This window comes from Strigops habroptila, chromosome 13, assembly GCF_004027225.2.
Source record: "Strigops habroptila isolate Jane chromosome 13, bStrHab1.2.pri, whole genome shotgun sequence".
NCBI lineage: Eukaryota > Metazoa > Chordata > Aves > Psittaciformes > Psittacidae > Strigops > Strigops habroptila.
Window position 1 is genome coordinate 15,749,773 of NC_044289.2, and position 10,301 is coordinate 15,760,073.

The 10,301-nt window shown below is 46.8% G+C and overlaps 1 protein-coding gene across 3 annotated transcripts; it reads left to right on the top strand.

Moving 5' to 3' along the window:
- Nucleotides 1-618: 618 nt before the first annotated feature.
- Nucleotides 619-10,301, top strand: MAPRE1 (microtubule associated protein RP/EB family member 1). Of its 3 annotated transcripts, none has more exons than XM_030503121.1 (7): nt 619-803; nt 1,485-1,608; nt 4,182-4,327; nt 5,148-5,352; nt 5,751-5,860; nt 6,524-6,676; nt 7,058-10,301. In XM_030503121.1, the coding sequence occupies exons 2-7, from the start codon at nt 1,488-1,490 to the stop codon at nt 7,112-7,114; spliced, it is 792 nt and encodes a 263-aa protein (XP_030358981.1). In that variant the 5' UTR covers nt 619-803; nt 1,485-1,487; the 3' UTR covers nt 7,115-10,301. The 3 variants fall into 3 exon arrangements, with proteins under 3 accessions (XP_030358981.1, XP_030358982.1, XP_030358980.1); XM_030503122.1 differs by having other exon boundaries at nt 712-799; XM_030503120.1 differs by lacking the exon at nt 619-803 and having other exon boundaries at nt 1,093-1,608.

Sequence of the window (10,301 nt, forward strand, 5' to 3'; positions counted from 1 at the left end):
CCTTGTGTTACGTGTTTATAAGATGTTGTAAGGAGAGGTAGATTCAAAAATGCCTTTTTCATACTTTTGTAAAGGTTTCTAACTCTCCCTGGTGCTATTTTTTTAGGTTAAGGATTGTTGTTGTTGAAATTCTTGCGGGTTTTTATACAATCTTTTAAAAATAAAAGAAGTGCATCGTTTTGCTGAGCACATTTCGCGTTGCTCTTTGTAGTGGGGAGTGTGAGAGCTCAGACCTGCCTGTCCACGCGGTACTGCCGGGTCTGGTGTGCGGGGAGGAAGGGGATCCACCTCAACTGGTTACCGTTTATTGCTGTCTAATTAAAGATCGGTATTTCTGTATGACCGGACAGCCCTTCCTTGACAGGTTTGTGTGTGGAGATCAAGAGGCTTTCGAAGGACGGGTGCCCCTTCCCTGCTGAGGCGATGGGTGGGACGGGGGGAACCGGGTGGGTGACAGCGGGGACAGAGGGGCCGGGCCGGGCCGGGCCGTGCCGGGGCCGAGCCGCGCTCCTCGGAGCGGAGCCGTGGGAGACGCACGGGCACGCGGGATGCGGCACCTGTGGGCGGGGCTAGCGGCACAGCCAATCGCAGGCGAGCCCGAGGGCGGAGCCTCGCCGCAGCGCCTCGCCGGTGTCCCCGCCCCCTAGCAACCGCATTGCCCCGGCCCGCGCCGGGGAGCGGCGCTCGCTGCGGCGGCCGTGACGCGCACGTGACGCAAGCGCGTAGCGTGCGAGTGACGTGGTCCCCGGGCAGGCGGGCGGGGCCGGTTTGAACGCGCAGGAGACGGGGCGAGAGCGGGGCAGGTAACGGGCCGGGCCGCGGCGGGGGGCGGCGGCGGGACCGGGGCGGGCGGGCGGCGCGTCAGGGCCCGGCTCCGGGCTCGGGGAGCGGGCGGGGGGCGGCGGGCCGGGCCCGGCGGGTGGTGAGGAGGTCGGCGCGAGGCCTGCAGGGCCGCGCCGCGCCCCTCCGCGGGTGCGGGGTGCCGGGGGCCCGGCGGCGGAGCGCGGCGCCCGGCGCGGCTGTGGCGGAGGGCGCGGCGGGCGGGGGTGGGTGGGTGCGGGCCGTGCCCCGCCCGCGGCGGGGGCGTGCGGCGCGGCCGGCCCTGCCCGGCGGCAGCTGCACCGGGGGCTCCGCGGGCCGGCAGCGAGCGAGCGGCTCCGCTTTGTGCCGGCGGGGCTGGGCGGGACCGGCCGCTCGGTGTCGCTCCCTGGAGAGAGCGACAGCCGGGGTCGACCAGGAAGTGTTGGTGCCGCGCCCGGTGAGCGGGATGGACACCGGCCGTGAGTGCCCTCGTCAGCGCTGCCACAAGAGTGTTGATGGTGTTAATGGGTCCTCAGAAAGCCCCAGCCACGAGGTCACCCCAGCTGGTAGCAGCCGCCTCACAGCGTTTCCTGTGCTGCTGTGTCAGGCCTGTCTCGGCAGGAGCCATGGGAACGTTTGGTGATAACGTCTGTGGTACTAATGCCTCTGGTTGTGTCTTCCAGAAAATGGCAGTTAATGTGTATTCTACTTCAGTGACCATCGAGAACTTGAGTCGACATGACATGCTGGCGTGGATCAATGAGTCTCTGCAGCTGACGCTGACAAAGATCGAACAGCTCTGCTCAGGTGAGGGCTCAGCGCCGGGGCTTCCACCTCTGAGGTGCTCCCCAGGCCTGCAGAGGTACCACCGTGCTGTGTGACTGTCTGTGTCACCTTAGTTCTTTCATTCCTGGTGTGAACAGATCCATGGTCACTGTTACAGTCTAGTTATGGTTAGGGCTTTATTGAAATGGCTGTTAATAATGTAACCATAATGAGAAGGTATATTCTTCTGACTCACTGCAGTTTAGATGAAATAAGAAGGAATGGGGGTTGACATGAAAAAAGACTCTTAGGAGAGGGTATTTTCCAGTGAGGAATTACGTATTTAGTCTGGATGGATCAAGTAAATCTTTCAAGTGTAGTAACTAGCATAAATAAAGGGGATTTCTTATGGAAGAGAACCACTAGGAGCCTGGGCTGAGGGAGTTTTGTGAGGAAGGGATTCTGGTGACTCAGGTTCACCTTCTGGACTTTGTGACTCCTTGTGGTGAAGGAATGTGTCAGTCGGTGTCACCTCACCTTGCTTTGGATTGAGCTGACTTAGCACAGCTGGACCTTGGGTAGAGTTGTAGGCAGAAAAGGGGAAGTGATTGTAGTACAGAAATGAAGTCAAGTGTCGTCATGGGGAGGAGTGTGTGTGGGAGGAGGCTTGTAGGAACGAACACGAGATAATGGCCTATGGAGTAAGAGCTGAAAAAAAATGAGGCTAGAAATGCAGCCTTGATAAAAGATGGTGATTTGGGTAACTGCAGCAGGTAGGTGAAAGGGACTTGGTGCAAAATGGAAGTGCAGCTCATAGGGTGAGTTTGAGATATGGTGTTGCTCACAGAATGAGAGATGTGGAATAAAAGGAGGAGTAAATATAAAGTTTGGGACTGTCAGTATTGAATGTGGCCGAGTGTGGAAGAAACATTCACAAAGGTTACAGAGAAGCAGGGGACTTACAGTAGACATCTGACAGGTATTCGCAGTGGCTTTTTTCTAGTGAGGTGATAGAGGAAGACTGTAAGCGTGAAGGCACTGAAGATCCACAAGCACAGAAGTGAGGAAGCCATGAGCATTGTCTGCTTTCAGATGGGCAGGTTAAAAACCTGTTGTGTGCAGGTTTAAAACCTGCTGATTTATACAACTGAGAAGCTGTGCTTAGGATTGGTGTGAGCCTCGAATGCTGCCCGTGCTCTGTGTTGGCAGGGGGATGGTTTATACTGGCTCTGCAGAATTTCAGCTCACCTGCTTTCAGGACAAGCCTGAGAGCTGTTGATGTGGTGTGTGCTGAGTAATGTCCCCGTGTCTGCAAAATGCCTCATACCTCTGTAGGCATGGAAGTGGCTTTTGCTGTCGGTCATAGTTGTGTGAAAGGAGCTCCCAGGCTGGCTCTGCTGCCTTTGGCGAGGGCAGGGGTGACAGCAGCAAACTGAGCTTGCATAAATGCACAAAAGACAACCTTTGGCCTGTGCTGTGGTCCCTCTATTTTTACCACACTTATCACTCAGACTGCTAATGGTGAGCGAAACCGTGATTTCTGGCAAGTGACCTGGTTTTGAGCTGGGTGTTGAGTTCTTCAGCAAGTGATCTGAAAGCCAGGGGAGATCAAACAGCAAGATTCTATTTATTATATCTTGATAGAAAGTGAACGATGTAGAACTCTGTTACCTGTGGTTGAGATGAGCAGAGTTTAGAGCAACACCATGGCGTGTTACTTCATGGCCTTTACATAGCTCACAAAATCTTGTGTAGCCATTTGATGTTGGAGGTCAAGGTTCCCATTACTCTCTGTGTGCGCTTAATTCATTGGTGCTGGTGGGGGAATAGTGCTCAGAATGTTGTGTTTGTGTTTTCGGGGCACACAGTTGCACACAGGTCACTACAGAGCGAGGATACAGGTTACAAATGTCTTTTTTATTGGGCGTGTATATTCTACAAAAGAATCTTTTTGGAGGTGATCATTTGCTCTGTGGCTGAACTGAATCCCTGTTTTGCTCTTATTACAGTAAGAGCTGAATTAAAGGACATGAAAGATTTAAAATTAATAGAAAGAAACCGTGTTATTTCAGTCCTTTAAGGCTTGATTTAAATATAATCCATCTTAATTTGGCCTCTTGCCTCGGAGGGCACCTTGAATTGTGTGTAGGTTCTGTATGTAGTAAGTAAATGTATCACTATTTTAATAATGATTAAATGTAATGTTTAGTTATTTTTCTGGTTTAGCTCTATTAGTGTTGATAAGAGGTGATTACAGGCCAGTGAGACACGTGTAACAACTCAGGTCCATACCGGTATCTGTGAAGAAAGGAAAGTTGGGTGACTCATTGGATATTTGTTTTCTCTCTTGGAATTCTGGGGGCAGGATTGCTCTTGTTCGCAAGAGCTCAAGGCATGAGACCGAGAGTTTGGTTCTGCAGCTTGCTTAAGCTTATTTACAGCCAGGCTGCCCCAAAACAGAAAGCTGAAGGTTCTAGTTTCCTCCCTTTTGTTGCCTTTAAGGGATGGTGTCGCTGAGGGATGAGTCAGGTTGGTTTGCTGATCTGACAAAGGTGACTTACAGTAGTGAGCTGCCTTGGTTCATCCCAGGGTCTGTGTTCTCTTTCTCTTGGCAGGTGCTGCGTACTGCCAGTTCATGGACATGCTCTTCCCAGGGTCTGTAGCGCTCAAGAAAGTGAAGTTTCAAGCAAAATTGGAACATGAGTATATCCAAAACTTCAAGGTGCTACAAGCAGGTTTCAAACGAATGGGTGTTGACAAGGTAAGCTGGGTTGTAACTGATTCACTGTGCTCTTCATGGCAAAGTAGATGGAATGTGCTTTCAAATTTAGAGCTGAGTAAATCTGGGAGCAGAGTTTACTTTTGGTTTGTAGATCTTAAAACTTGGTTTGCATTGGGGCCCTTGCTTGATATAGGGCCCTACCTGCTTTATCTCAGCTAAAGTCAGGTTTCCAGGTCTTAATGCTGACATGAATTTTTCCATTTTAATTCTGTACAACTTCAGTAGCACCGACTGATACTGACCTTTCTATGTGATGAGGTTTACTTGAGCTTCCTATGTGAACCACCTCTGTAGCAGGTATGTTCCCATAACATAATGGCTTCTGGCTCCTGCCAGGCCACACTCTCAGCTCTGGCCTCACAGACAAGGCTTCACAATTTGCTACATCTGTTTAGCGATCTTCACTTCTGCTCCTCGTTCCAGAGAAGCTGCAACTGTAATTGTAACCTACTGAAAGGTGGTGGTTAGTTCTTGCAGCAGTGCTGGGTGTCTGCTCAGCGGTTCACATTCATGACACCAAGCACTGGATGAGCTCAAATTTACAGAGAGAAGTTTCACGTTGAAACTTGGTGTAGCAGGAACCTTAAAAATTATTTGGCTCCTCACAGCGAAAGCATGATTTGTTTCTAATCCCAGTTACTGGCAAAAGTCCTGCTCTGTGACATACAGTTGTGCTCGAGGAGGGTTTTCTCTAGACTGGACAAAGAATTACATTTGCAATCTTCTGAGTGCACTAATTCTAAACCAGAGAGAGGTTTTTTACCCTTAACATGACTTGGACTTTTTTTTTTCCCTCCAGATAATTCCTGTGGACAAACTCGTGAAAGGAAAATTTCAGGATAACTTTGAATTTGTTCAGTGGTTCAAAAAGTTTTTTGATGCGAACTATGACGGCAAGGAGTATGATCCCGTTGCTGCTCGACAAGGCCAAGAGACAGTAGCACCTAACTTTGTTGCTCCAGTTGTGAACAAACCCAAGAAATCTCTCGGCTCTGGCAGTGCAGGTAGAGAAAATAGTTACCTGCACTTATTATTAAGATTATCTAGATCATTAAAACCTCTGGGGGAAATAAGACCGAGTTGCTATTTAAAATCAGTGCATGAGATGAGAGTAGTTTGCATCTCGTTTCAGAGGTGCTAGGCTGCAAACACTGAGTCACCCTGTAGTGCCCAGTTATCTGGAAGCTACGGAAGACAGTTTCTCTAAAAGAGAAAAGGGCCAAGGCTGGTGCCAACACATACCAAAACCAAATAAAAATGGAGATGTCACATGGAGTCAAGCAGAAGGAAGGAACATATCTTCAAACTCTTATGGGCCTGAGCATGTTTGGAAGGGGGATAGTACCTTTATAGAAGGAAGAAAGGTGTTCTGAGAGGAACTAACCCTGAGTTAATCTTGCAGCCCCACAGAGGCCCATCGTTGCACAGAGAACTGCAGCAACTCCCAAAGCTGGGACTGGGATGGTCAAAAAGGCTGCGGGAGACAGTGAGTCGGCAGGATTGATTGAGCAGGTGTGTGACCAAACCAGCCCTCGGTGTTAGCAAATTTATCTGCAGATTTATTCTTTAATAGCATGAAATGGCTGGGTTAGGCAGATGGAATAAAATTACCTGAATCTCATTTAAAATCACTTAAAAGCCTTTGTGCTAATGGACTTGCTCTCCTGGTAGGAGCGAGCCCCCTCCTGCAGGACATGAGTACCAGACATTTAAACCCCGTCTGTGCCATGTCACACATAGCATTGTTGTTAAGTATTTCCACAGCTGTGTTGCAGCTATCACAGCATTCCAACCGAGCTCTGAGCAGCTGCTACTTCACTGAAATGCTGAACGTAATACAACTAGAACTGCCAGCAGCATGAGAGTTGTCTTGAAAGAATATGTTAGCAAAGAGGACTGCAGGCAGCTAGAGCTTTACCTATTTCATGGCATAAGCCTTTAGAATTTCCAAGTGGTATTGTGTGTGTTGGACTGGGTGTTTGTTGTGGCAATGATATTACTATTTGGGAAACAGACCTTTTCCTCTTCCTGTGGTCCCCTTTCCTCCATCTTGGTTACTTCTGAAGTGCTTTGCATGTTATTGCCCTCCTGATAACTTTGGGGACCCTGCCTTCAACATAGGTACTGCTGACTTCTGTCTTTGGTGGATAAATTATTATTGATGTCTTTTGGCAGATCAATGTATTGAAACTTACTGTTGAAGATCTGGAGAAGGAGAGAGACTTCTACTTTGGCAAATTGAGGAACATTGAGTTGATCTGCCAGGAGAATGAAGGGGAGAATGATCCAGTGTTGCAGAGGATTGTGGAAATTCTTTATGCCACAGATGTAAGTGATCTGGTATAAATCATATTGCATAGTTCCTCCCTCCCCCATGTAACTGGGAGCTGGTTTGCTTTCCAGGGCTCCCTCTAGTTCTGCTTTTTCTTTTTTGTCTTTAGGTTTATGGCCTAGCTATTCCCTCTAATTAAGGAACAGATAACATAACTGTAGTCAGGCAGCGAAGAAGGTTAGCCTTTCCTGAAGAGTATGTAGCGAATAGATCAAAGATGAGGAAAATAAATCTCCTGGTAATATATCTTGACACTGTAAATGGTGACTTAAGGGTATCTATCCCAAGTAAAAGTTAAAAAAGAAGAGCATACAGAGTAGCCAGGAACTGGTTTGATACCAGATTTTCATTAAAGCGTTTGTTTTCTTCTCCTTCAGGAAGGCTTTGTGATACCTGACGAAGGAGCACCGCAGGAGGAACAAGAAGAGTATTAACAGATCACATACTGTACCAGCAGAGCAGCAACATCAGAATTCTTTGCCCCAGATCATGTGCTTAACTGTAAAATACTCCACTTTATTCTTAGAGGACTCACTGGTTTCTTTTCATAAGCAAAAAAGTACCTCTTCTTAAAGTGCACTTTGCAGAAGTCTCACTTTTTGCAGCGGGTTTGAGTTAGGAGCTCTTTCTCACTTGGTAGCAGAGCAGTATTCACATTGAGATGGTATATTTAGGGAGCAAGAGGCTGAACATTTGGAACTTGTTGCAGAAAGGTTTGCTGGTAAAACACTGGTTTGTGGGAAGACTTTTTGTAGCTAAGGTGGTGTGTAGTAGAGAAATTAAAGACTGACTCACGGAAAGATTGAGTTAATGTGAAAATGCAGCACAGAAATTATTATAAAATGCCTTAAGAGTATTTAAAATATGCTTCCATATGCCAAATTGAAGTAATGTGACAGGAGATTTTATGTGCTTCATACTGGGGTAGACGTTTAACTCCGCTCACTGCTGGCTGAGAGGCCTTGCGTGGCAATCCCGCCTTGTCAGCAAGTGCTCAAAAGGGGCTATGAAAACAAAACTCCATTCCTATGGAAAGCTGCTTACTAAGTGATTAGTTCTCGATGGAATAGGCCTTAACGTTGCCTGTCGCAAGATTAGAGGGAGTATGAACAGCTGAGACACATAAATTACCTTGAAGAGTGCTAAAGCCTTTTTCTGTGGCATTGTGGCTAATGACCTTGCTAAAATGTACTGTGTTTTCTGTAAGAAATAACAAAACAGCAAAAAAAGCAAAGGGCATCCAGTCCTACTGCCTAAAATGTTCTTCAGAAGTTACTTTTCCCTTCCTGGCTCTTGTTTCTATTTGTCCTGTTGTTTTTTATTTTTGTTGGTATACTTTTTGATCTCTCCCTTGTTCTTTTCCCTTTCCCATCCCAAGGAATGCTGAGCAAATCCAACAGTTGTAACAGGCCTTGCGCTGTGCAATTGCTTTAGAATGAAAGTGAATTGAGCACATGAGGATGATGATTTTTCTGTCCTTTTTCTTTCCCCCTCTCAAGCCAGGGCATATCTAATACTACTTGCCAGTTCAGTAGCCTTCTGGGGTGAGAACTGAAAGGTGCTGGCTAACAGAGCTAATGTTATTGCAGAAAATACAGTACTGAGACTAACTTAAATATTAATATTTAAAGTCCTTTCCTTACCTGTCCTTTTTTGCTACCATGCCCCTCATTACTGTTGTGTTTGGCAAGATCCTGCAAGACTTCTGATCCCCCTTCACTACTGAGATTGATCAGTCCTGTTGTGCTTGTACTCATTTGTTTCTGGTGGTAGCTTGTCCTAAAACGTGTGTAGGAGAGCATTTTATGGTAATTGTTGTGTAGTGCATGAATCTTCGTGAAATTCAGAGAAAAACCCAAATTCAGTGAATGCCAAAAATGCAAGTAACTAGCCATTGTTTAAAACTGCAGTGGTGCTATTTCTCTGTGGCCTTTGAGACTTTTGTTGCCCTAAACCTCCGTTTTACTGAGAAACCGTATTTGACTTGGATTTTTCTTGACAGGGTTTTTCTACTTTAAGCAGTTTCTAAATAAAGTTCTGTATTTCAAGAGTGTCACGTCTGCTGGAGTCTCTCGTGCTTTCAGGTACCATTAGGCAAAGCTGAAGTTGGTGAGTTTTCAGGAGGAAGCTTGCAGGACCTGGAGTATCAGCCTTCATTCTCCAGTCCCAGTTAGAGCTGTTGCTCACTGGAGTAGCAGTGATGTTGAAACCTTCTCTGGAGTCTGCTGGGGGAAACCATTGCTTGAGTTTTTGTCTTTTTGCCTTATTCCTCCTGCAGCGGATGAAATGTGAGTGCACTGTTGGCTTCCTCCTCCTAATGTGAGAATGGGGCTGTAGAACAGGAATGACTTTATGTGTCTTTAAAGTGTTTTAAAACTGCTAAAACACTGGTTGTTAGTTATAAACAAAGCAGCTGTGAGTTGGGTCTGTTGCCAGTCTCTGAGCAGATCAACTGCAGACTTAGTTGGTGTTTCATTTGAAGTGTGGTAGATGAGCCCAAACGTTACTGCCCCAGATGTGTGGGGCAGAGCAGCATCTTCAGAGAAGTGCTTATGTGATGCATCTAACCCTGGGGTTGGAAGTGTTCCCTGCAGGCTTCTTCCTGCCCCTGCTTGGTGGACGCTGTGTTCTGCAGAACAGGCACTGCTGGCATTGCCCACTGCTGTTGTTGTGAAACTGGTGTTGGACTCCACAAGCGCAGACGTAGAAAGGGGGTTTTGATGCACATAAAATCTTCATTACCATTACTTACTTGCTTTGAGGTCGGAAGCATATTTTTTCGACTCTAAATACTCCATCATTCCAGCTGCTCAGAGCAAAAGATGGCAAATAGTACGTGGCTGGATTCGAAGGTGACTGCTTGGGTGTCTGCTTTTGCAGTCCACTTGTGTGCTGGGACCTGGTTGCTTCAAGTCTCTAAGAAGCTTGTGTGTGTGGAACTGTGGAGCACTCAGGTCGTCAGATGGGCTGCATTAGGTGGATTTTGAGCTCTGCTAGCACAGCAAGCAGATACCCTTTTGTGCAAGGAGCATATTGAGTCAGAAATAGTGCTGTCAGAATAGCCTTGTGAGACTGTTGTATGTGCGGAGCTATTGGACGTGGGTTGTGGAATGAAATTGAAACTGAGATTGTAAGTCAAAGGCTGCGAAGATTTCCAGTTGCTTAACATCACTTCTCTGCTACCAAGATGAGTTATAAATAGAAGGGGGACAAACTCATGTAGTCAGCTTACGACTACATTGTAGATACCTTGGCATAATCTTTTTTTAAAGTCCTTTTTGGGAAGAAAATAACAACAACCAACCCAACTCAAACCCATAGATGTAACATAGCTACTCTGTGACACTGGTACAGTATATGCTGTTAAATGCTCACCTGCAGGAACAATTCCAATAGCATCCAGCCTTTCTTAGTATCTTAGTTCTATCAGATATCTGAAAAGCGATCGGAATGGAAGCAGCAAAGCTCACGACTCCTTTCTGTACCAACATGTCTTACTTGCAGGTGGACTCCTGGATGTTTTTTTAACTTTTTATTGTCCATTTTTTTAAAACCTCCTTGTTTGCAATGACAATTCTTACTGTAACTGTTCAAAGCCTTCAAATAAAGGCCAAAACCTTA

Bases quoted from the DNA above. Each gene is read 5' to 3' on its own strand.
- MAPRE1 (XM_030503120.1), top strand. From the start codon at position 1,317: ATGGTGTTAATGGGTCCTCAGAAAGCCCCAGCCACGAGGTCACCCCAG. The intron at 5,353-5,750 runs GTAGAGAAAATA...TTAATCTTGCAG, and splicing joins TCTCGGCTCTGGCAGTGCAG to CCCCACAGAGGCCCATCGTT. The intron at 5,861-6,523 runs GTGTGTGACCAA...GTCTTTTGGCAG, and splicing joins CGGCAGGATTGATTGAGCAG to ATCAATGTATTGAAACTTAC.